This window comes from Accipiter gentilis, chromosome 24 (assembly GCF_929443795.1).
Source record: "Accipiter gentilis chromosome 24, bAccGen1.1, whole genome shotgun sequence".
Taxonomy (NCBI): Eukaryota; Metazoa; Chordata; class Aves; order Accipitriformes; family Accipitridae; genus Astur; species Astur gentilis.
In genome coordinates this window covers 16,166,373-16,193,449 of record NC_064903.1, presented here as the reverse complement: position 1 = coordinate 16,193,449, position 27,077 = coordinate 16,166,373, and the positions used below count along the sequence as shown (strand labels likewise).

Sequence of the window (27,077 nt, the reverse complement as noted above, 5' to 3'; positions counted from 1 at the left end):
CAGCATCGCTCCTGGGGTCAGCGTAGCTCAAGAGTATCTTCCCAAACCTCTTCTGTGACTACACCACGTGCACATGTCCATGCAGTTCCAACAGACTAGTAATTGCCCCACTTCAGCTACAGCGTGGAAGATAAACTCCCTGTTATGACTAACTTAACCTCTCCTCCCTTTCCCAAATCACAGCATTTGAATAACTCCCTTAACCAAGGCAGGAAAACATTTCAGGATAGACTAATCAAGGGTCTAGTCCTAAAAGATACTGAACATCATCAATTCTCATTGTTTTCATGTGTAAATAGGTACTTTTAAGCCGCCTTGCTAGTGTAATCTCTAGCTGCCATGAATTTATTTTAAAACACATTGTGAAGTAGGAACTATTAAGAAGGTTGAAGAAAACACCACTTTTTAAGACTAGACCTTAAGTTCAACCAGAAGTAATGAGAAGTTGAGTGGATGTAATAATTCTCAAGTGAGTTTATATTTTTCCACGTTGCTTTTGTGTTTCCTCTTCTTGGAGATGCACCATATATATTTGCAAGAAGTTGTCCCAGGGACAGTACAGGTTCTTGAAAAGGCATACACATAAATGTTATATAGAACATCAAGAAATACAATCAGTCTTTGTAGTGCATTTGGGAAAAAAGCTCTTTGGAACATTAACTATAACATTGCAAAAGTATACTATAATCACAAACAGTGTTCTCATATTTGTTAGTGAGAATTTCGATTTACAAATAGATCTCCTACACATTGTGGTCATTCGAGCTAAATTACATTGTGTGAATTACTCATATTTTAGGTCTGCTACTAACCACTACAGTTGTAACTGAGCACACCATGGCCGGACAACAATGTGCAATACTTGGAAAAGTACAGAAACATGACTTATTTTCAAAACCACAGAAAAATCTTTCAAAACAGGCTGGCAAAAACTTTGTTATGTATTAAGCACTGAGCAGCGTTAAATCCAAGCATACAGGGGAAGAATCCATGTGCAGAAGTAGAAGAACTGTGTAAGCGAAGGGACCAAAAAGCACGGCCCAAGGACAAGGTGTGAGATGGGCTGCCATGTGTAGAATTAAACTTGACATGAACAGAGGTGTTAATGAAACAAACCCAACTGATTACTTACAAAATGGTTGCAGGGTTTTTTTTCCCCCAGATGTATACGTTTAATGAACGTATCATCTCCACTCTTCATTTTTGCCAAAACAGAACAAAGGACAGTACTTAAACCATTGTCTCTGAAACCTAGTTTGGTTATAGAATATGCAAGTGTTTCAATATTTTCCCTCAGCATTTTATCATCTCTCTTGTAGATAGGATAATGTTAACCAAAAGCTCTACAAAGATAACAAATGTAGAGTCTGCCTTCACTGTCAGAAACACTTGTGAAAAATATTACTGAGAAGAAAATTTCAAGAGCACTTTAACATACAGAATGAGTGGCATAGATGTATGGGGCTTATTTTAAAGAGACAGCCTTTATTTAAAGTACTTTGTTTTGTAGACCTTATAAAGTAAACATTACAATACTTTTTCACAAATATATTAAAATTGTTTAAATTTAAAGGCAATTCCATTGACTGATGGATATTTTTAAAGAAAAAAAATCTAACAGAAATAGGCAGCTCAACTAAAACTAGATCTTAAACATTCTGTTTTGCCATTCCATCTCCTTAAAAAAAAAAAAAAAAAAAAAAAAAAGTGAAAGAGAGAGAAAGAGAGAGAGAGAGAGAGAGACATTTTTCACCCAGACTTCCTTTACAGCAATAAGGCAACTCCAGGAGATTTGAATGACCTCCTTGGAGATTACAGATACTGTAACTGGCTGCTCCTCATGCTTTATAACACCCAAAGGTGCAACTATCCATTAATCACAATCACATTTGTGCATTAAAATATAAAACTTAAATTACAGATTTTAAAAATATTACTAATAGACTTCCCTATCATAAAATGTTTTACATTTACAGTACTTGAACTATTTCAGTTCTGGGTTGATGAGGTTTAAGCAATTTACCACTGCAAGAGTTAGACTCTGGAGCTCACAAACAGCACAACCCAACCAGGGGCAGCAATAGTCGGTAGAGTCATAGTGCAAATCAAAATAAGGAGTGCAGAATTGCACTAGTTGTTTACATTTCTAAAATATAAATGAACAAGACGAGCTCTTGTATTGTACATGCAATAAATTATAGTAAGCATATGACAATGGGGCTGGGGCATTCTACAATTTTAGCTGGTGTACCAGAGTTGAAGCCTGTGAAAGATAGGACTCGGTAAACAAAACATTTCAAAGCTCTGTTGTCATAGCACTTGAACTATGCTTTCACGCTTTGTACTTCTGCTTCCCTGTCTCGCTGATCACACAGATATGCTGAAACAAAATAAAACAAAAAGCTCCTGTTAGAGAAGTAATGTAAGAGATCGATGGTTTACGTCTGTATTCAATAATGTGCTTCCGAAAAAAATACAAGCATGCTATACATGTTTCAGTATAAAAGATTACTGTGATAATGTTTATGCAGAACAACTTAAGCCTTTTTTTGTCTAAAAATCTCAACATTGCCTTCTTTCTCCTCCCCCTAATTGTCCCACCCAATGTCTGCTGGGTCTGGTGAGACCCAGATGAAGAATTAATAACTTAGAATAAAAAGTGAACCCCTCTTAACTTCCAAGGTCTCTCTTCTCTTACTCTTACATAACTAAGCAAATGCACTTGTTGCAGACATCTGGTAAGATAAGAAACTTCACATTGTTTCAAAGTTGACAGGAGATGTGTAGCCTCCATTCTTCATGCAGCAAAGTAAATTTTAGTTTCGTAAGAGCTCCAAAACGCTGTCCCGCTGCTCTAGAGTTTGCTCTCATCGTTGCATCACCAACAGAACATATTTGCACATGAGGCATGATTTACAGAGGAGGGAGAGTGATGTGAGGAGACTTCCCTTCCTTCCTCCTCCCTAGTTTTAAATGGACAAAAAACATACGGGAAAAATTACTTACGTTCAAATCTCTAAAGTATTCATTGTAATCTAGGGCGTATCCCACAACAAATTTGTCTGGCACTTCAAATCCAACAACTGAAAAAGACCGTAAGTCACCAGTATGTTAGAAAAGAACTTCCCAGAGTTAACTAGACCTTTTTACAGAGGCAATCTGGAATTTTTAGGTAAGTAGGCATCCTAACTCATTTTATTTCTTCCACTCAAGTCGAATCTTCCTTCCCTCAGATTAATATTTGAGCTATTTTAAAATTTTAACTAACTTTGTTGATTTAATTTATCAACTAAAGCAAAATTAAACAGATTCATTTATTGGTTCCCACACAGCAGCATGGTGCTAGCATGCAGTCTGCAAGAAATTAATGGACGCACTTAAATCTATAGACAGGGTATTATTATCAGAACGTAAAATTCCTTGAAAATTTCCTGCAACTTTGTAAATACATACAAGAAGGGCCAATACTTCCCAGTACTTCCTCGATGTTTGACGTGCCAGTGCAAAAGCAGTGGCACTGGTAAGCACAGCACAAGTCACCCTCACAGGATCATTCAAAAGGCGGCACCTCTGGGAGCTGGACCTGCGCCTCAGGTAGGGCTGCAGGAAGGGTACCCAAAGGCATAATGAGCAGGCAGGTTCGGTCATCAGCTCCTTCAAAACTATGGATGTGCAAGTCCAACAGCACTTTCTGTGAAGCGCTGGGAGAGTGAGCACAGAATAACGTGAATATCAGAACTACAGTTATTGCAGGGAAACCAATCCTTTGAGAAACTGCCTAGATGGACTCCATTCTTGTGACTTGCAGGCAATGACTTGCTATGTAGGAATATACTATGACTGCTAAAGCACGTCTTAGATGCTGATTCCATGGTGTAGAGAACAGCAAAGCGCACTCTGTTCTTTATGGAGTCACTTGCAGGTTTCAGAAACAGATGGGGGGGTGTGTGTGTGTGTGTTTGGTTGTGCTTTTTTCCTCCCAGAGGAGCTGCCTAAGAAGAGGGCAACAGCTATGCCACAGATTGTCTAAACAGCTCTAGCAGGACAGTTCATGGGTGGTCGGGTAGTATCGGCCCAACCCGTCCACACACACTACAAAATGACCAAAAAATATTGAACTATATAAAATACAAAAACTTCCAAATGGCCTTCTCCCCTCATGCTAAAATGAAAGACTCTGAGCACAAGAAAGCTGTGCATTTTTTCTCTCCCTGGCCACAATGAGGGTCTGTAAGGAAAATAGGGAGATAAATTGTACAATTAAGAGAAAAGGCTGTGTGCAGTTTTGGAAAAATTAAGGTGATGTTTAGCGTCTACTCAGCATCACAATACAGGGATAAAATGGAGGCCCAGCCATTACTGCCTTGTTATCTCTTCTTTCAGAACTCACGTGTCCTGCACTGAACAGGTTGTCTCTGTGGACAGATGGCAAAACAAGTCATCTGCTGCAAGATGCTCAAAAGGCAGACCATTAACCCAGCTAAGCCTATAATAAGATCTCAGGAATGAGGGGCATCCTTGACTGAGGGGAATGCCTCAATTAAGCTTTAAGGCATTGAAAAACTTCAGTTCCAGAATATTGCACAACCTTGGAAAGGAGAAGGAAGAGGATGCGATTCTGCTGCTAAATTCACTCCACTTCCATAGTGAAAGCACACGGTCCAGATTAACAGAAATTTAGCCTCTGAAACAAGGTTAAAACACATAGGCCTTCCCAAGGCAGGAGGAGCTGTCACTCTGGTACCACTGTCCGCTGTGGATGCTACTCCTTTATTTATGGTCTTGGGACAGACAAGAGAACACAAGAAGGGAGTAATTCAGATGCCTAGACATAACCGGTTTTGCGCCAATTTAGGCATCTTATTACTGTAAACTTTTATCAGACCCGCTACCTTGTGTGGTCCTCCTACATTCCTGGGGACACCCAAACGGCATGAGGTGGCTGGGTTCAGGCACCCGAATCACCAAAACTGTTAAAGGTGAATCCAGCAGATTCTGCTGACTAAAGCATTTGACTACCTGCAAGCTGGGAGAACATGCACACAAAAAGGGTGTAACTCGGACCAAAATATCAAAGTTTGCGTTTCATATAGTAACATGTTACAAAAAGTTAAGGAAAAAAAAAAGGATCAGACCAAATCCAAATTAACTCTGTCAGAATACATTCCAAATATTTAAATTCCCTAAATAAGAACAAAATCTATCAAGAATCATTAGTGAAAACTTATTTGGAACATCCTTGGACTTGAAACAAAGGGTACACAATACACTGACATGCTTTTAAAAATTAGTAACAGTTGTCAAAAAGTCACTTACAGTCTGGCCGATATCCCACACTTCGAGGAGTTCTTTTTACCAACAAACTGTCAAACAAAACCAATGTAAAACTGAAACATGAAAAAGCACTGGGTACAAATATATGAGACTGTTTTGATGACAGACAAGCTGAATTTGGCCTAAATGTGCATAACTGAAATCATAACTACAGATATTTTAAACTATTATTTTATTTGCAGGTGCAGCTGATCATAATGACAAAATCAAAACTTCCTAGAATAATGAATGGTTTACAGCCTAAAGGATAACTAACAGGTCTACAAGAGAGAGGCTAGGAGATACTGACCTGGCTGGGTTTTCATTGTGAAAAGTGACTTAATGGGGTTTTATGTGTGTTAGGAACTTCAGGCACAGTTTAGCTTATAGGTAAATAGGTGACAACTTGGTATCTGGCCAGACCAACTGAGCTCTTTTCAAAAACATTAGTATTATGAAGCAAAAGTTCAGCTGCTTAAACGCAACCTCAATTGCACTTGCGTAACGTGTCAACTGTTTTTCACTGGCACTACTGATTACCCTCATAAAGAAAATGTAATTGGTTCTGATTATCAGGTGATACAAAGCAGCTCCACTTTTCCAGAATTAATAGTGAGAGGTGTAAAAAGCATGAAGATATGGAGTTGGGGGTATTGTAGTAGAGAGAAATGCCGTGCTAGCTTAATTGGATTTGCTCATTATTCAGTTTAGCACTTCTACCTCTTAGAAGACAACCCCACAGGTCTGACATTTGTCTGTCTTTGAGATACAGAGACTTTGGGAGGAAAAGAAAAGGTGGTCAATGGCTGAATGTAAAGGCAGAGGTCAGCATAACTCTGTGCATTAAGCACAGACCTCCTGGATCACCCCTGAAGGTAGGGATTAATTTGTCAGTCACAGTTTCAATTTCAGACAGTTTCTGAAACTTGCGGTTGTAAGACTTAATTTTTGAGAATTGGTGTAGAATTTGATCAAAGAAACCCCAAATCATATTAGCATTAATTCACACCTCCCTGCTACAACTGCTTAATTGTCAGAGAGAAAGAAAGTTTTGAGAAGAAAGAGGAGAGAGGGAAGTGAAGTAACCAAGAACATTACACTTAAGACTACCTAGAATGATCATGTTTACCTGCTCAGGTCTTTGGCAGACCCAAATTACTGCAACAGGTTTAAACAATAGCAAACTGGACTTTGCTCATACTATATTATATTCATGATGTACACTGCAGTGTTAGGGCACTACTCAGTGGCAACTATTTAAAATTTGTTACACTTAGCCTGGCCAGGGAGAAATCCTCAACAACCTCACCTTCAGCAGGTCACCTCCAGATTATCAGCAAGAAGAGCTGTTCTCATACATCTAACAACTGCTTTGACATTGTTAGGGCAACACAACTGATTAGATATTACACACAGCTCTGCTTTACCCCTAATCCCCAGCAAACATTATGCTTTTATTGTAAAATACACAACCATAGCATAGCAGCGCAAAAGATGCAATTTAAAAAGTAGGAAGAATGTTGATATTGGTTAATAACATAATATTATCTTCAGCATTTCTTGTTAGTTTTAAGTTATTTAATTATAAAATGTTTTGAAACTAATTGATTAAAGATGTAACTAAGTAGAAAAGCCTGGAAGAGCATATGGCTGGGTGACTCTCACATAATGACCTCTAAAGCTCAGCTGCACTAGGCACACTGCACAAACAATAATGTTAGTGTGCAAACTAACTTAATTTTACAATTAAAGAAGAACTAAAACAAGGTCTCCATTGCACAGGTACCCCACTGTAGTATACTGAAGTTGCAGATAGCACAAGAAGAAACAAACATGTTTGGATAGATACTACACAAATGTAAGCGACAACCACTGTTATTTTTTATCCCCTTCTCTAGTAAAAGTCTACACTTATGACTAAATTTGTGTTGCAAATACCTCTACCAACTTGAGAGGGTATTTTTTTTTAAGCCCAAAAGATTTAAATTCTTCCATGTACTTCTAAACCTAACTTAGACTTCAGTGATAAAACCCCACAAATCTTACCATAATATGATAAGGCAAGAGATGTACCAGGCATGCACAAGCTATCCCCTTCCAAAGCACCAAAATTCTTCCAGCAATAAGATCGGAAAGAGCATTGTTTCCACCAGCCTTAGCAAATATATGTTCTCATAACAAGCAAAAGTGCTTTTGGAGTTTAAACAAATACTAAACTCCAACAGATCGCATCACATATGGAAATGTATTCTACACTTTTTTCTCTTTTTTTCTCTCCCCACACTGTGTGTCATTCTTAAGGTGAAATACAGCACAAATAATCATCATTAAAATTTTACCTGGCTACTTTCACCATCTTTGGATTGTATTGCTTAAGTAGAGACAGCAATGTTTTCATTGTTTTACCAGTATCAATTATATCCTGAAAATAAAAAACTCATGTAAGAAAGAATATTAAACACATCAGAGTAACATTTTCAAGTTTCTACCACAGAAACTGCTCATCCGCAATAGCATGAAATTACGCCAAAATACTGTTCACAATCAAATATAGGTGACACGAAACACCATGTTGTGCTTACACAACTATGCTCAGTGAAGTGATCACGCACATCAACAATATAGTTCTTAATTGTTGTGGATAACTATGACTTTGAAAGCTGTTACAGAACTATGACCTTCTTGGCTCCTTTTGGATATTTTATGGCTTGTGCTCCTTGCAGCTAGGAGACAAACAATGTTTAATTCAAATACAAGAAGAGTAACATTAGTCTTGCTGTTGAGCTCAGTTAGAGAGACAGATGTGCATAACAGAAAGAAAAGTAAGATGCAAAAATAGGGAGAACAACCCATTATTGCAATTAAAGAAAAAGGAGTGTAATTTACATTACATATCCAAGAAACAGCTGAAGAAATTGCCCTGGGAATAGCAGGGTGCAGTTCTAAAGTCTATACTCAAACACACTGAAATGAATTTTGACACACCATTTTAATCCCATCCACTGGACATGTAAGCAGAAAAAAAGAATATACGGCTTACAACTGAAGCATCAGAAATGGACTCATTTAGACTGAAATAATCACATGATCTTTAGAGGTACAGTCCTTACCCTGGCCTGAAATCAAGTCTATTTGAAGTGAAGAAGGTAGATAACACAGAAGCAGCAATGTCCTGGTTTCAGCTTATTTTCCCATGACTCCCAATTAAAATAAAAATCAAACAAAAAACTCAACAGAGCACCCATCAGCAATACCGTCTTTAACACTTAATGTTTTTAATCATAGTTATAAACTGAAGAAAAGTTAAAGATATAGAGATATATAGGTAAAAGTTGGCAAATAAACAGAAGTAGCTACTTTGATACTCTAAAATAAAAATAGGACCTATTCCTGATTTTGTGTTGTGTGATTATCTGTTTACTGGAGGTGAATCTCCATTTTGTTCAGATTTTTTTACACATAAAAGGGATGCTGTATAGAACAGCCTAGTGCTCTGGTGCACAAGATATTAAACCGACAATAAAATGTGCATTTTTATTGTTTGACGATTAAAACTGTGATTGGTATAAGGGTTCATATTTGACAGCGTATAAGACAAGTCACTGGATAGATGATTCACTGAACAAAGGAGAAACTAACCTAGTTACTTGTCTGGGACTTTAAAGACATACATTCATCTGAAATGGAGCAGATACATAATTAAACACATCTGCCTATCTGAAGCAAAATATACTTCAAAGGACACCACTGGTCACACAGATGACTGCTGTATACATACTATTTTGGTAGGAGTTTTGGAACTGAATGTGCTTCCTGTGGAATAATATAACCTTCTTAAATTTATAAAAAAAAAACAAAAAAACAAACAAAAAACAAACCATACATAAAAAACACATTTTATGAGAGGAAACATCCTTCCCTTCGGCTGCTGAATCAGTTGCCATAGCTGCTTCTTTGCTTACAAACAAGCCATTTCCATTATTTGGAGCCTTAAGACATTATTAGATTGCACGTCTATTTTTCCTGTCTACTGCTGCTGCTTCCCTATCCTGAAATTGGCAGTCTTACTCAAGAACATCCTTTGTCAAAGCAACACTTACTGAACATAAGCAACACTGTCCATCAAGAAAGAGGCATAAAAGCAAGAATTAAGCAATCGGTACCTACTAGGAAATCAAACTGAGGTGTACTGTACCTGGTATCATCCAAAGAACCATGACAAGACAGAGGAATGGGAATACAGCAATTGCAAAATGCTCATTAAAAATTAGCGTTCTCTGTGTCACTATTTTCTCAACAAATTACACACAGGGACATTGGGCTTAGATCTCTTTTTCATGTATTTTAGGATATTCCTACTAGGAACTTCTTTCTACCCCTGTAGTTTAACTTCCTAGCTTGCTGTTATAAACCCAGAACAATAATATGCTTAATATCACTCTGTTCAGGCTGCTTTTTAAAATTAAAATAAAATAATAATAAAAAAAGACATTTTAAAATTGACAGAATCCCAGAAAACTGAAAGGAAATGCAAACAATTTTACATGGGTATCTTCCTTGTTAAATTTGGCAGTTGAATGCAATTTGAGAATTCAAAATACAGATAATTTCAAATTCAGAGCCCACTTGCAAAATTAAAGCCTGGAATCAGAAGCTGGGAGCCTTGAAACCAGAAACTGTAGGTTTTCTGGCTTAAGAACAACTTCTATTAGAACTCTTCTCCCAGTCACACATTAGAACTTCAAGGTGAAACATAATACAACATAATACTTACTTCTACGATCAAAACATTCTGGTGGGAAGAAAAAAAAGAAGAAAAAAAAAAAGAGAAATCCATTAATACCTACAGAATATGCCATTTCTTATATATATTAATCTCTATAACATTAATTTTCATTGCAGTTAAATATTTGTACCACCATTTATGTACGTTTACGCATGTAACAGTGAATTCTATGTAGTTAACATTTCTGTTAACCAATTAGCTGGCAATGACATTCTCCTCAATGTCTCATGCTGAGTACAAAGTGGTCTTTAAATTATTTAGACTTTGAGAATTCTAGATATATGCAAAAGAGATCAAAACAGAGTCTACACAATTCATATTCTTCTAAAGCAAAGAGTGTTATACTATAGACACATACAGAATACCTACATCCTTTATATTGAACAGTTACATACATGCCTTAAAGATCACATATGTGTAAGGAGAAGGGGAAAGTAACGTGTTCTGACAGAGCAGGAGACACGGATGCTTTAACCCCAGACATCTGGCTCAATGATCTCCATAGAGTCACTGGAGAAAAGCAGATTCCCAATTTACATTCTCCCATTTCCTTCTCTTGTCACTGCCTGTAACGGGACCCTCCGTTCCTAACCTGGGCTGCACATTTTACACATCTCGACAGTATGAATTCCCAACACTACTTCAGTGAAAGACCAGTACAGCAAATAAGGATTGCCTCTCTCTTTCAAAGGTAGTTTGCAGACAACTCTCAGGCACGGCAGAAAAACAAATCTAAAACTTTACTGATACTGAAAATGGCAAACAGGTTTTTCTTTGTTAAGTTCAGACTAAACTGATGGCTTTGGTGGGACTTATCCACTCTCCTAGTAAACACCTGCAAACATTTAAATGAAACTCCTCCGTTTTAATTTTTTAAAACTATATAATCTTCACACGCTGAAAGAGCAGCCTTAAAACCATGCAGGTATGTGGGTTCTTTAGCGGTATTGTTTGTTTGTTTTTAAACACATAAAGAGCCATACCTTTCCAGTCAAGGTTGAGAGGTCATCTCCACCAATGACTTTTATATCTCCAGTTGACTGATCATTCTAAGAAAGAGAAGGGTGAGCGTTAGCATTACCAGAATCAAAATAATTTTTTCCTCCAGTAAATATCAAAACTGCGAAGTGCAAAACCAGTGAATGTTTATGCTTTCAGAAACACAGCACCAACAGCGTCTCTCCATCAACTAAGAAATTACAAGTGACCAAATTCAAAGATGGTATTTCAGATTAAAGATTGTTTGACAAGAGATCTGCATAAATGCAGGCACCATCTCTCATGTGTGACCATTGTATATACATATGTATCTAAAAAGATACAATTTGCTATGCATTCCCTACACATATGGAAATAAGACAAAAAGCACATCAGTTTCCAAGCTGCATGCTGCTATATAGCTGGTAATTTACATTTTAAACTTTAATGCTTTAGAAAGCCTTACTCTTTGAGTAAGAATAAGCAATCATAACAATAGCAAGAAAAGCCAGCAAACAAGGCACAGATTAATATTTAGAAATATAAGCTACAAAAATAGCCAGAAAAGCTTATGTTTGCCTAGTTTACAACAAATATCGGTAACAAATCAAATTACTGCTTATAGTAACTCAACAGCAACATAGGTACACCATCACTACAACACAGCACTTTGCTTCAGTAAAACTAAACTTTGATACAAATGTAAAGGAACTGTTATGTAAGAAAGTTAAAAACAGCTGCTAGGAGAGCTTCACAGATCTTTGCAGTTTACTTAAAGTCATTCAACTGACTTTAAACCTTGACAATGTCTCACAGTTCGTATTAGATGCGATATGCTTATTATTGTAATACTTACAGATGACAACATTATCCTACAATTTAATCATTTCAGTCAAAGGTTAACATCAGTTATCAAACTTTATTCTCATAGCTCCTTACCACATATCTTCCTTTTAGAAAAATGGTATTGTTTTGCTGCTGCACCTTGAAGCCCAAGTGGGCTGCACAACTACGCAGACATGCAGCAAAACAGCAGTTCCTTCCCAAAACCCAGAAATGACAGATGCAATAGAGAGGGGACCACAAGGGAACAGAGAGACAGCCACGTACAGCTTCCTGTTTTTACAGCCACATGAAGACAGATATTCATGCTATATGAATCGTAGGCAAAAACTAAAAATGTTATCGTAAAAAAGAGGAAACAAATTATTTAGAGAGGCACACACGAAGTACACAATAAGTAACACTGGGATGATAGTAAAGGGAAAATGTATTAAAATCCTTTGGACAGTGGTGTCAACAGTCTAGGATAAAGACATGCTGACAGCTTTAGGCATGTAAAAGCAGATGATAAGAGTAACAGATACTTTCCTTTTAAGATTCCTATGACACAACATAAAATAAAGCCAAATACATTATTAGAAAAAGTTTCTTTTCAGTTATACTCCATGTATTTTAAAGAAAACATTAGTTGGAGTTACACCACTCTGAAATTACACTGAATGGCTGTGTTTCGTTACTATTAACGAACATTCATTTTTGATAGTCAACTGTTTCAGTGCTTCCATAACAGTGCATACAGTAACTAAACCGAACCGTGTCAATGCCACTGTGTTAAAAAAGTCCCAAAACAAAGATGTCCAATGATTGCTGCTTGACCCAGTAGACATACACACTGCTACTGAATGCCTGAGATACTGGCTAGATCAACCACAAAAATGTGATTCAGTTAAGCACTGTACTCATAAAGCTAAAGGACACTTCCTGTGTTCACCCTATCTTAAAATTATCTTAAATGACAGCTTCTTTAAGCTTTTCCTTGTTTATGTTACCGGATTCTCTCTTATCTGTTCCTACACTAATAGGTATTTCATCCTCCTTCCATGGAAGGATGTAAAAAAAAAAATAATCATTCCTTACAAAACAACGATGAAGAAAGATGTTACAAGTATTCTGTTCCATTAAAATTACATGCACAGATGACAGACTCGTACTGCTCGGCATATGCCTAAGATCAGGTTCCTGATGAACTGCTTGGCTACAAAGCAACACACTATACTCAAACAATAACATCACAAAACTGTAAGTTACTGTAAACCTTTGGATTATGCATATTAAAGTATGGTGATCAGCAGAGAAAAGACAATCTAACCTATAGAAACTTTCCAGCTCCTTCCGACCAAAACCCATACAAATTGCTACACTTTTTAATGCAAACCATAAATCTTCATTGACATATAAACCTGCATTCCTATGCAGGTACTGAGTTTGTGAGCAATTAAAGGATAAAAAAAACAGTTAAAGAATTTCCCACACTGGTTTTAACCAGATTTCCACTGGAAAGAACTTTGTTTAATAATTAAGCAATGTTTTAATTATCTTCAGGAGCATTATTTCTGATTTCAGTACTGTTAAGACTTTAATGCTTTGTGGTTTAACACATAAGAGTTTTACTGTTTAGATCTGTTTTAACTGCCTCCCCATTGTCACTGCTGGAAAACAATAATGCTTTACAAGATCCTAACTCCTGGCTCAAATGACTTCAAGATCACCTTTTAAAAAGGCCTTTTAAGTTCCTTACAGTATTTGCTCTAAGGCTTGGTTAACAGAGATCTTACAGAATACTGCCATGACCAGCCTACCCAGAGTTTACCATGCACTCCACTGAAAACCCCTTATTTTCCCAAGTGACAGTGCAACACATCCATTGTCTTTTGGCTGCCCTTCATGACTACAAAAGCAACGTTTGCTCATTTCCAAGTTTAAATGCAGGAGGCTGGTGAAAAGCCATTCTTCTTGTAGCACAAACAAAATAAACTGTCAAGAATACTGCGATCTGGGTCTGTTCACAAACACTATCTTTCCATTTCTTAACAGCTTGCCAGATCATTAAAATTCATCTGTAAGGACTCAGAAAGCTGGAGTTACGAGCAAAGTTTAATCGCAGCTTGATCATGTCAGTATTCTTAGAGAATCATTTTTGGGTGCAGAACAGTACAAACTTTGCATTGCAACACAAAAAACAACCCATGTACTTGTAAATATTAAATGATTGGTCTGAAACAAGAACAGAACCTCAATTACATCAATTTCAGAACCATTACACAAGTTCAGCTGCTTTGTTTATGCAGCCACGGTATTTTTAACATCTTTTATCCAGTCTGTAAAGGCAGGCAGCATGATCTAGTAATCTCATCCAAGGACAGCAACAAGAGAGCTAGCTCCACTTTTGACTGTCCGTTACAGTTTGTGATGGTTTTCACATCACTAAACGCAGTAAAGCATCAAAATCCATCTAGTAAAGCACAGATAAAAACTACAGAGCAGATTTAGCATGCTGACACTATTAATGATGGAAGACCTAGTCAATCTGTTACATACATGTTCATGTTAACACAATCTTATCCAGTCTATCAAATTACGCAATCTAAAAGACGTAAGTCTGGATATTAATTACCACCTAAGAGAGTCCACAGAAATGAAATGCGTATAAATACTGTAGTGGAGGCATCAGGTAACAGGAGCTCCTCACTTATCTAGAACAAGAAAACATTCTTTTATAGAATTGGCTGACAAAACCAAAAACCTTGAAGCCAACACCTCAAGTAAAACATTGTGCTCAGACAACTTTCTGTCTAAATTTCTCCACTTTTGTCTTCATCTACTCGTTTTTACTACAAAAACAGGCTTTTAATTTCCATAAAGCTTATTTTGCTGCTCACTCACTCCCCTATTAATATCAAGGCACTGTAGTTCTGGGGAGTAATAAACAAAAGCAACTGTAGTAAAGAAACGAACCAAAGCATGCCTAACACACCAGTATGAGCAAAGAAAACAAACATACAATAAGGCAGCCTTGCTTCTTAACAGAAGGTTTTTTTCAGGTGTTTCAAACCATTTCTCCAATAGTTTTTTCCAAGTTAGTCGGGAAATGGAGAGAGTGAAAGGGTGCAGTCTTTGTATTGTTTTCTAAACAAGCCAAGTAAGTTATTGGAAGTGTTCCTTGAAGAAAGCAGAAGATACACAATTTATTTCCTCACAAAAAAGAAGGTGGGAGTCATCATTTCCCATTCTTTAACATATTATCCTGTAATAGAGACATTCAGCTTTCTGTTGTGGCTTTTACAGACAGAACATACAGGCATGTGGTAGCTTAGTGGTTAAGCGGACTGGCAGCAGGAGCCCAAATCTTTCGGGGTGAGGGAGCAGAAGGAAAGGGCGTCAAACAGCTCTCACCCACTGATCTAAATACGGTGCACAAGCACAGGGAGTGCCTTGTGAGATACAACCAAAGGCTGGCACGAACCTTTCTGCCCAGCCATGCCTTCTCATTGAAGAGCATAGCTAAATTACTGCCTCGCGTTCAGCAAACGTGAACGTGGTTTCCAGGTAACCCCTGGACGGCCAGCCGTGTCTATGCCTCGGGCAGCCAGGGCTGCTCGTCCTGCAAACGGACTTGACCGAAGTCCCACGCAGTTCTGGGCTTCACTGTGAAATGATAACAGATCACTCAACAGCAATCATAAATTTATCAAGTTCTTCGACAGTCCAAACTAAGTCTGCAAATAACTCCATCTCTAGTTTCACAGTTTAATGAAATGAAGGATGAGGCTGAGTTTCCAATTTAGTAATCTCTATTTTTTTCTACTGTAATAGGCACTCATCTACAACTGCGACAAGTAGCCTATACTCCTGACCTGAATGCAAAGTTGCTGAGACAAAACTAACAGCATAACCTTACAAAACAATTTATTCAAACACTCTAAACTGAAACCAAAAAAATTAATTATTTCCATGCTACAGATGGTCTTATGGAACAAATCATAAATACCATCCTGAAAACCCGAGACTAGGCTGTTGGTAAGTCAGGAAGCATACAGTACTAACATACATCTGCTTCTTCCTTTGACCTGCACAACATAACCTCATGCTTCCTTCTATAAAACTCACACTTTACCGCATGTTACAGAATGTTCAACTTCCCTATAAAGTTAAACCTTTGTGTTCAGAATGAAAATAAATTATTTTCCAAAAATGTAAACTCAAGGCAAGCGGTGCGAGCCTTGAAAAGGTAGTACCGTATTCAGTGGACACTAATCATAAATCTAGGTTTATGAATCTAGTATTTCCTCAAGGCCAAATACAACTAATTTTGTTCATTGTTTGGTTGCGCCAAATAACACATGAGATAGGGAACTCAGGTATAACAGTTTTTGCAGCTTTCAAGTCTTCCTGTGCAACGAATGATGTCTAAGCGACATAAAAATTCCTAGAATTAAATTTTTGTAACCATAGTTGCAGGAGAATCCTCAGTATTATTCTAGAGCCACAGCTTTAGAGATGGGATAGTGGGCAGAGAGGAAATTAACCAGTAAAGGACATGGAAAGGGTCTCTGCTCTGCATAAGGATTTTACCAGGCTGCGGAGATATCAAGGTCTAAAAGAAAACAGATTACATAGTAAGGTAGAGAAAGCGCAACTTAGCTTGTGACTCTTAATTCCCTAAATTATTTGTTTAATATTAGCATATTCCAGCAGTAACAGTATTAAGCCACCTCTGTTAATAATTTGAGGTTAGTCAAATTTATACAAAAATTGCACAGTACTGCAGAGATACTTACACAATAACTCTTCAACCTAATGAAGTCGACAGTCATGGGAATCGATTTGTCACTGTTTCTGTTCAGTGCTTTGATGTAGTCTAATAAATCAGCAAAAAATTTATAGCCGCCCTTGAGTACACAGAGTGCTACAATGTGGTGTCCTCCCATGCCCTTCATAATTTCTCGTGCCAGTCTCTCCGTCCTGTACAAAACCAAGAAAGAGTTTAGCTGTCATAACACATTTCATTTGCTTACTATAGCAGCAGCATTTTATACTGCTAAGAGTAGCAAACACATGCACCAAACTTGGAAACACATTTTGCTCAGACACATTTGCCTACCACTTCAGTCACTTTTACACGTTATTGGTCAACGAAGTTTTGCTTTTCAAGGTTAATCTACAAGTAGCACTGCCAAATGCCTTTGTTTTCATACGTCACACTCAGCCAAAGTAAATCTTAACACCCTGAAGCTGTTTCACTGTCAGATATGTGACATGAACGTGTGTTTTCTCCTTCCAAAGACAGGTTCAGCTTCCATGCAAAGAGCAACATAAGCTAACACAACGAAAAAGGCAGTAGCCCTCACTAACTGAGGAGCAAGAAATTTCTCAAACTGTAAACTAAAGAGTTTATTTGCCAAGCTAGAATGCCAGAAATTTGTCCTAACTGCAAAATACAATAGCAATGAAGCAGAACAAGAGAACACTGCACCATTTTTCTGCAATCATTGTTTCTAAATTTATTTTAGAAAGCATGGTATGTATTTATTGTGTGCCAGCTGACAGCAGGTTTCTCAGAGAAAGCCTACCATTATAAACTTTACGTCAATTACTTAATGACATGTACCTTGTCCAATTTTTTCCTCCATATGGAATTCCAGTGCAAAGTTTTTACAATATTTTAAAAAACTAATTTATAGGAATGTTTATTATATCTAATCAAACAGGACCACGTAAAATCTAGGTGCATTTCTATTCACAGGATCTCCAGGAAGATCCACCCAGCACCACTCTTAACACGGTGCGTGTCTCCAGCAACTGCTTCACTGAATTTGTTGTTCGTTCTCTTAAAGAGAATTAGCAACTATCAAACACAAAGTAAAACAAAAATGCCTTGTAGGCTTATGCACCCATTTCTGATCACGCGAGGTAAAACTTCCACAGAACGTTACAGATTTCAGCAACCACAAAAGTGACAGATTGATGTTTGCAGAGGCTAATGTCTTTCCCAGAAGGTCAGAGAAAGTTGGATATTACTTATCTACCATACGAACATGACAAAGTCTAAGATTATGTGATTAATAATGTACTGGTATTAATATCCTAAGGATATTCCAGAGACTATAATTGTTTTCAGACTGAACTGGCACAACAAATAACATCTTCTAATTAGGTTTTAAGAAGGTAAAACATCAAATAAACACTGGAAAGAAAGTTGTACATTGCTACGTACCACAAAATTTTGCTTGAGAATTATGACAAATTTCCAAACAACAGCATAACTGCAAATGTACAAACTCTTTGAAGCCAAACAAGAAAGAGTTAATTAGCACTTGTACTTCTTAGCCTCTAATTAAGTGTAATCTATTTAGACAGTCACCAGGCAGCAAAACTATCACTGGAAGATCGTTTATTCCAGCGTCATGGAATCAGCTGGAGCAGCGTACTGTCTGAAGTCAAACAAACCTGTCCATGATGAGCCCATGAGGAATATAGACTTTTTCCAAATCATCTGCATAATGTTTAGGTATGCAGAACAAGTCCAGGTCGTAACCTTGTTCATCATCGCCAATCTGAAAAGGAAACAAGGTGAAATTTCTACAAAGCCTTATAGAAAGTCTATGGTGAGAAACTGCAAGTCCTTTGCTTTATTCAGTAAACTATCAAAACCATCGTGCTTATCAGGATCACTGTACTTTCCCTCTCTATAAAAACATTAGTCACACTGAACACAGTATAAAGTGTAATCTAACAGAACCTACAGTTCACAGGAGTTGCTTGAAATACCACGGGCTGTTGTGCAACGCAACGCAGGGAAAAAATTAAGTCCTAACAACATTCTCCTACATCGGAGAGCAGGAAAATGAAGCTACTACACCTCAATGAATCTCTTTATTCCATTAAAAAAATAACCCAGGAGCTTTTTAAACACCTTTGATTTTCCTAGTGTAACGCAAAACCTGCATTTACAAGTAAGCAAGCTGAGGTTTTGACATGGACATCTTCCAAATCTCCACAACACCAAATCACAACAAAACACACGAGCCAGTTTTCAGGACAAGACAAGACAGCTACAGGAGCACGACAAGTTGTGCTGCTGTGAAGCAGGCCTTCTCAGACCACCATCTGCAAACCGTGCAGGTTCAAGATCTTTCAGAATCTGAAATGAAAGCCCTGCTTCAGCAATCTGATCCGCACGGGCAAATTCCCTGTATGAAACAGCCTGCAATACTAGCAAGTGTATATTAATTAGGACAAAGGATTAGCATATGTATATAATTATACCAAACACTGCTGAGGCTCAGGGCATATTGTCACGACAGCATCAAAAATAGCCTTCCCTGAACCTTAACCCTGCTGCAACTTGAAAATGACTGTGTTTTTTTTAATTACCTCACTCTCTGGTTATGCAGGTGAACACTCTTACATGTAAAATGAAGTTATGAATTTCAGAGGGAAAACCGAAGCTTCTTACTGACAGTTCACCAGGGCAGGCATTTGAAGTATCCATTTTGGCTACCGCTGCCCTTGCGGAACACAATCTTATTTTGGTGCCCAAGGAAGCACTTACCTGACCTGTGATCGGCCAACTGTTTACACGGGTTTTTCTTGTTGTGTAACCCCTAATGAGTCTTTCATGTGGGGAACTTCATGGGTATTTTACCCTCCCATCCAAAACAGACCCTGTTTGAGCTACCCAGGCACCCAGTCCCTGATCAGGGTCCCTCCGACAAGGAGCAGGCTGTTATTTTAAGCAGTAAGACAGGCCCCTCCCAAAACACATGGTATTTTCCTGTGGTTCAGACCCATCGTTCTATCTAGCAGTGTCTACTAGACCTTCCTTGCTGCATCTGGTAGGGAAGGGGCCGTTCCTACAGACTTTATCAGGTTTTGTACTGACTGCAGCGATTTACAGTCGCAACCTTGCGGCCGGCACAAGCCCTCAGCCATAAGACACCACGTGTATTTCATGAGCACCCGGCGCTGGCTTTCAAAAAAAAAAAATAATAAAAATGAATACGTAAGAGCCCTAGCAGATAGGGCAACGATGCAAAAAAAAAAAAATAAAAATCCCCAGCACCCTCTTCCTCCGAAAACACATCCTAACCTAAACGTTTAAGCGACTTACACCGCACTCACGGCTCTCGCTGACGAACCCGTGGCTCCCCAGCACGCTACCAAAAGCAACAGGAATAGGAAGTTGTGCCGCGCCGGGCTGCTCTCTGGTGGGAAGTCGTCCCACCTTCATTTCTGAGGCGGCAACTCCGTCTCTGCCCGCCGTCCTCCCGGTTTAAATCCTCCCCAGACGCCACCCGTGACCGCGAACCCACCCCCGCGCTGCCCGGCCGCCGGGAGGGAGGGAGGGAGGGAGGGAGGGAGGCAGAAAAGGACGGAGTGGGGCACAGCCGACCCGCCGCCGGCTCGGGGGAAGGGAGAGCGCCTGGACCGGTGGGGAGCAGGAGAGGGAGCCCCGGGCCCGGCGCCGGGAGGCCGGGGCTTCCCTCAAGGTGACTCCGCGGGGCGGCGGCTCCCGCTGCTCGGGGACACCCCCCTCCTCCCCCCCCGCCCCGCTCCCTCACAGATCAGCAGGTTTTGGGAGGTGGGGGGGGGGCAGGCGGGACCCTCCCCTCAGCCGGCCAGAGACGTCCCCTCAGCGCCCGGCAGCCCCCGGCCCGGCGGCAGCGGGCAGGCTTCCCCTCGGGGCTGGGGCGGGGGGAGGCCGCGGCGGCGCCGGGGGGCCGCACTCACCACGATGCAGGGGCTGTGGGTCGCCATGGAGCGGGGCGGCCCGCCGGCGGCGGCGGCTGCGGGCGGCGAGGAGGAGCGGCGGCGGCGGCGGCAGCAGCGGCGGCGGCGAGGAGCGGGGAGGCGCCGCTCTCCGCAGCGGCCCCGGCGCCGCCTCCGCGCCTTTCGCGCTCCCCGCCCTCAACATGGCCGCGGCGCCGCCGCCCTCTCCGGTGGCCAGAGGCCTGCACCGGCACCGGCCCGGCGTGGGGGCTGGCGGCAGGGAGTGGGACGGACGGGGACGGGGATGGGGCGGCCCCGCCGGCAGCCGCCTTCCCGTAGGCGCGGAGAGCCGCCCTCCGCCCCGCCGGCACCGCTGTCCCGGGAGGTACGGGACGGTGCCCGCCCGGCGCGGGTCCCCTCTCCTGGCCGGGGCCGTCCCCAGGCCACCCCGGGTGCCCTTCCTTCTCGCTAGGGCTGTCCCTGTCCCGGGCAGGGGGGCGGGTGTCCCCGGGGCTGTCCCCCATCCCTGGGTCGTCGGAGTTGATCTTCCCCTGCCCGACACGGTGTGGGGACGTCCCCTGTCCCCTCGTGTCTCCCTGAGGGAAGATCACTCCTACCCCCGGGGGGGGGGACACACGACACAGGGTGTGTAATTGCTGTCATTCCGAATCCAGGGACAGGGCATGCTTTTCCCTCGGGTGTTCCGAGTCCTTGGAGGGGCTCCACAGACGGAGGGACACCCCCCAGCGTGGCGGGAACGCTCCTCTCCGGCCAGGTGTTGCCCAGGCTCCTCTCCTCCACCACCAAGGCAGGCCTGTCCTCCGCCACGGCTTCGTGCACCTTGGAGGAGGAAAGAAAAGGGGCTGTCGGCATCACTTCGGGTCTTCTGCGCATCGCGGGATTCGGTGGAGCCTTCGTTCTCCCCAAGCGTAGGAAATCCAGCCCCCTGCACCGCCACAGGCAGCTGATGGTGTGGGGAAAATACACCTAAATACCCATCAGACCTGGGTACTGGGTGCTGGGGCATGGCCAGCCCTCAGGCAGGGCAGGGGCGCCTGCCTTCACCTCCACACACTAAGGACGAGGGCAGCTTTGTGTCAGGACAATTGTGATTGATAGCCACATCTCATGCTTCAGGGCTCCGGTTGATTGCTCGCAGGGGGTCGGGTCCCTGGGTGCGTAACTGAATATATCGTGGGATTTATCTTGTCTGCTTTCCGTTGCAGCATGAACGTGTTCACAGCTAGCAACCGACCATCACTCTGATGTGGTGCAGGGAACCCTTCGCAGATGCCGCTCCACATCTGACAGCGCGGGGAACTGATTTAAAAGTAGGACTTAGCTGGTAATAACTGTGCCTTTTCAATAGGCAAAGAAAGTGACAGGTGCCACCTTCCCAAGCACAAATGGAAAGGGATGCCCTGCACCCCTGTCACCTCCCTGCACGGGGCGGATAGAAGATGCACTTTCCATTTGCTGTAAGATAAGGCTGAACTCTGCCTGCTGTCCATATCTTTAATTGTCTGAAGGAAAAATTTCATCTTGAGGTAAAATAGTCAGAAAGCACGGAAATGCCTGGATAGCTCCAGTGGTCTCAAATGGAGAGGAAAAAACCCGTGTCAACTTTTCCTGTAGGCCTGGAGTTAAGGACAATACAACAGTGCAAATGGAAATTCATGGTTTCTTATATTCCACAATTAGGTATCAGCTGAAGACTTTCCCCTTCTTTCTCTGAGGGGTGGAGACCAAGTTTTATTTTATGCTGCATAAATACTTGGTGTCAAGGAAAGGATAATGATTCTTAAAAATAACTTTATTCATAAAGAGCTGTAGCAATCAGCTTCTGATAACACATCTAACATTATTACTGTCGGCTCGGAAAACACGATGAAATAAATTTAAGCATCCCTCTGTATGAAACAACCAATTTAAGCAAATTTTAGCTAAGCAAATGGGCACAATCTATGACAGATGCGGTATTGTTGCAACTAGGTGTTCAGCTACAGTTTGGGCGGGTTAACTCTGGAGTGGGAGGAAGAAGCCTTTATCAAATTGCCTAGAGCAGCAGAATGAAATACGCCCTGCAGCTAACTAATATCAGGAGCATGTCATAGCTGGCCTATTTCCAGAAGGCTGGGAAGAACAGCAGCTGCCCTGTCAAGTTCAGGGAGAGCCTGACATTATTGAGCAGCGGGCAATATCTGTCAAAAGACTATGCAACCACAGAAGTGTTTCAGGCTCTGATTTTATTTTAGTTACTGAAGACATTTCTCGTTAATGACCGATATCAATGTCTGCCATTAAAAGCAGCATCCAACGGCACCTTTCTGATGGCATGCAAAAGTTGTAGGCTTGACTTCTGTGCGATTTCTCCCCAACGGGCAAAAGCATTAGTCCTGTTTTGCCCTTCTGGGTGAGCAATTTCTTTGTTCCTTCTGCCAACCAGCACATTCCTAGATCCAAAGCATTCCTGGATCTGCTGGCACCCCGTTATGGAGGGAAGAACAGATTTACAAAAGCAGAAATATTTGCTGATATTACAGGAAGTAGGTTAGCTGAGATCAGCAACAGATTTAGTAGATGGCCAGTTTTGTTCTTGTGGGTACAGGGGCCACCGAGGCTTGCAGAGGAGGGTGAAGGAAGGGGGTTCAGAGGTGTCTGGGAGCTGCGCATTTTCTGGCTAGGTGATGCATAAGGTGATAGAGCCAATCTTCTGATTTCTCTGGTATGCACAGCTTTTTAGAAGGCAAAATAATTTAATAAATATGTTTTGTCTCTGAGTAGATTCCTGATTTCGTGATTATTTTGTCCTCTGTTTCCAGTCAGGCAAGGCATATCTCAGTGCCCAGCCCCAGTGAACCATGGCCTGTGTGAGCACCAGTTGTATGTAACTTTATTAACAGACTTTTAAAAAACTGGATTGGTAACCACATGCCCCCAGTGGCGGGATACCTGGAGACAGTAATCGAGTATGCGTCATTTGGAAACACTTGAAATAGTGTGCTCCGAGTCAGATCTTCAGGTCACTGCCCATTCACCAATCCCTCTCTTCCCCCATATTTTTATCTCCCAGCTTTGCCATTGCTACTGGGTGACAGACAGGGAATTAGCCAAATTTATCTGCTGTTTTTTTCAGAAGACAAGCCTCCTAAAAAAGCAAAGAGCACAACGAATTTTCAGCAGATTAACAACTGAGACCAGCAGGACTCCCTTGTGACCAGAAATTAGTCTGTATAGACAGAATGGGGAAAAAATGGAGAATTCAAGGCATATTAACCCAGTCCTGAGATGAGCACAAACATTTTTAATCAAGAGAAAAAACAAAAAGGAATATCTCATTAGATGATACATAGAGCATTCACCAAAATATGAATTTAGCATGCAAGCATCCCATCTTCCTCATGGCTACAAAGAAATCCCTCCACTCTGACTAGTAATTTGAATAGCCTAAAATTATTTTTCTAGCCTGATGTTTCAAATGGGAGAGGAAGACAGATGTACCAAAACATTTTAAAAGAAACACACCCTTCGTAAGAAATAGGGAATAGATGTTGTTTGTTGCAACATACCTTTTTAAGTAATGTTATTTCTGTTCTCTGCTTTTGCAGAAATTAGTCATCAAAGTGATTCCCAGTGGTGACAGTCTCCAAGGATTTTGGAAAGTGGTGTCTATCTACTTACTTGTTTCAAGACTGGGACTTCCTGGATGATGAGAGTTTACCACGGTTTCTCTCCCTGCTCAGCTAATAAATAACAATTTACTTATCAAAATGAAAATAAGCAAATCCTCTGACCAGATGCAGTTCTCTGGAGCTGTAGGTAACTTCCTTTTTCACATACATCTTTGCCTCTGTCAATCTTTGTAGGAAAAAAAGGCTTTCACACGCTAGGTGGGGGGGTTGGAGGAATTACAGACATTTTGCTCTTTATTCAGTAGTGCAAGGAATGGTCACTGACACAAGAATTACACAATTACTACAAAACACTCAGTGTTGGCTTATCACAAAATGCCAACCATCCTCAGAAATGCTGTCCTGGATTGCTGCAGACAACACCGCACTTTGGGCTGGTATTTATGGCATTTATCGGCTTTCATTTGCAGACATCCGTTAAGAATTATCCCAGTGGTCCTGGTTCAGCAGGACCAGACATGCGACGGCGTCTGTCACAACACAGCGGAGAGGCTGGCGCTTGGCACTACGCATACCTAAAGACACACCGAAGTCCTGCCCGTTGGGATTTACTGAGTGCCAGTGTGCTGCCAAGGTCCAGCTAGCCTAAGGGCCTGCAGAAATTTAAACAAGGATTATCTTAAAATGGCAAAAAACAAGCAGAGGCAGATCCCGTCACTGAAGCAGAGCCGCTGGCACGGGCTCAGTGCTGCTGGACCTGAAGCACAACCCCGTGTCGTTGGGGCTTTAAGCCCTTGGAGGCACCCAAGACTCCGGTAGCACAAGCCCGCTGCCGTGATCGAGCACCTGGGGTGCCCACCTTTCCCCCAACGGCTCCAACATCTGGGCTTGGTCCTCTTCCCACTCTCTGGGAAACTGCTCCCTAGGCATGGGAGAGGTGTGAGAAGTGGCTTGGATGGGGAGGAAGGCACACCTGAAATCTGGACACCTGCCCAAAGGACGTTGTTTTTGTTTGAACCTGTCCTGACACAAAGGTTGAAGCCTGAGCAATGTTAACTACCAGGAAGGTATTTTTCTTTTTGTTTTTTTTTTGTTTTGTTTTGTTTGAAACAGCTGTTTTTCAAGCTCAGCGTGACTCACTGAATAACGCAGCCTGATAGAGTTGCTGACTTTTCATGCAGCAAAAAGTAAAAAACCAGGAGGGTTTTTTTGCCATGACAATAGCTCTGTCTAGAGCAGCCTTCAGAGCTGTTACGCTAACCATTCGCTGCAGGTGCGTGCAGCATCCCTGTAGCCACACGAGGGGAACCACCAGCGTTTATTAGGGACGTTGTCACGTGGCACCGAAAACCCCGTGCGCAAGGACACGGTAAAGCCCGGGCTGACCTCCTTTTACTCCTCCCACCCATCCCCTTTGACCGCATGCATTGCTCTTCTCACAGTGATGAGGTCACCTGAGGTCCCCAGCAATCCCTTGCAAATGCAAAGCAGAATGAAGAGCAAGGCCAAGACCAGTCATGAAAATCAGATTCCTTCCTTCACTGTGCACCAAACATTACTGAGAGGTATGTTTTCTCCGTGCCAGTAACAAGGAAAACTCTTCTGCTCCCCTCATTCAGCAGCACTTGCATCAACAGGATACCTGAGTGACCCAGAAGCTTCTATGTGATACATTTCAGTGTAAACCGCACCAAAATTAACGTGACTGATGGCAGCCACGTTACTCTGCTGGCTTACTCAAAATTAAGTGGTCTCTGGGAGCACAGGAGAGGACAGATGTCCACACTGCAACATGCATGTGCAGCAAACTCCTAGGACTACACAGGCATAAAAGGACTTCAGGGAGATGGGCTGTGCATGGGGAGTGCTCTTTCTAAAGTCGAGCAGCTTATTTTAGCCAGCAACTTAGTTAACACAGCCTCCATTTTTTCAGTCAATGTTTAGATGAAAGTATGCTAGCAAGAAACCGAGAGAACCCTGCAGCAGGACTTCAGCCCAGGATACCTGCACTGGAAGCTCATTTGTACCATACCTTCAACTGAAGTCTGAGGGAAGGCTGGACGACTCCAAAAGCAGGCAGTTAGTGCTGGCAGGACGTCTTCCCACCAGGGAAGGGAGAGTGAGGGAGAGACGCGGGGTTCTCCCCCTTGCTCAGTTGCTTTCTGAGGAATGAAAAGGTTAATCTGCTTTCATCAGGCACCTGAGTGCAGGACCTGCCTGCAAACCCCAGGAAGCGTTTCTAAAGACTAGCTGTGTCTCAGGAGAGGTGTCTGTACAGCTACACACAGGTGAGCCAGACGCAAGAATTGTTTTAAAAAAAAAATAAATCTGGAACCTGTTGATAGCAGCATGCACAAAGGGGCCAACAGGCTGTCACGTGAGGACAGAAACTCGAGAGGAGGCAAGAGGAGGTGGCAAGGCTGTTTCAGCAAGAGGGGAGAAGAATGAGGAAGACCAGCAAGAGGCCACAGGGCAGCAACCCGATCAGGTAACTTGCTGATAGAAGGCTGTATTTGCAGAGGCTTGCAGATCCAGCTGGCACTGTCTCAATGCAGACTAGGCATCAGGTGGCAGAGCTCATATGCCAAGGCCCCTGCCTCCCATGCAGATCGTGGCAGCCGTTCAAGTATCTCGGAAATCTTCTCTGGGCAGATTACAAGGGAAGCAGAGACGAGAAGCACACGCCAGGCTGGGAGGGAACTGCACTTCAGGACTCCCTTCTCCTTTGGAAGACAAGACCTCTGGAGCTGTATGGTATGAGCTGGCAGAATTGTCATCCAGATCCTCAAATACTAAATGCTGTTCTAGGAGTAACA

The 27,077-nt window shown here is 41.7% G+C and overlaps 1 protein-coding gene across 3 annotated transcripts; it reads right to left on the bottom strand.

The window, feature by feature from the left end:
• Window positions 1-456: 456 nt before the first annotated feature.
• HPRT1 (hypoxanthine phosphoribosyltransferase 1) lies at window positions 457-20,734 on the bottom strand. Of its 3 annotated transcripts, none has more exons than XR_007509361.1 (9): window positions 20,651-20,734; window positions 18,368-18,474; window positions 16,699-16,882; window positions 11,083-11,148; window positions 10,088-10,105; window positions 7,653-7,735; window positions 5,317-5,363; window positions 2,758-2,963; window positions 457-2,380 (listed from the first exon to the last, which is right to left on the bottom strand). XR_007509361.1 is itself a non-coding variant. In XM_049827200.1 (9 exons), exons 1-9 carry the CDS (start codon window positions 20,675-20,677, stop codon window positions 2,333-2,335), a joined length of 657 nt encoding a protein of 218 aa, XP_049683157.1. In that variant the 5' UTR covers window positions 20,678-20,734; the 3' UTR covers window positions 457-2,332. The 3 variants fall into 3 exon arrangements, 2 of the variants coding, with proteins under 2 accessions (XP_049683157.1, XP_049683158.1); XM_049827200.1 differs by lacking the exon at window positions 2,758-2,963 and adding an exon at window positions 3,007-3,083; XM_049827201.1 differs by lacking the exons at window positions 2,758-2,963; window positions 20,651-20,734 and adding exons at window positions 3,007-3,083; window positions 20,031-20,188.
• Window positions 20,735-27,077: the final 6,343 nt, after the last annotated feature.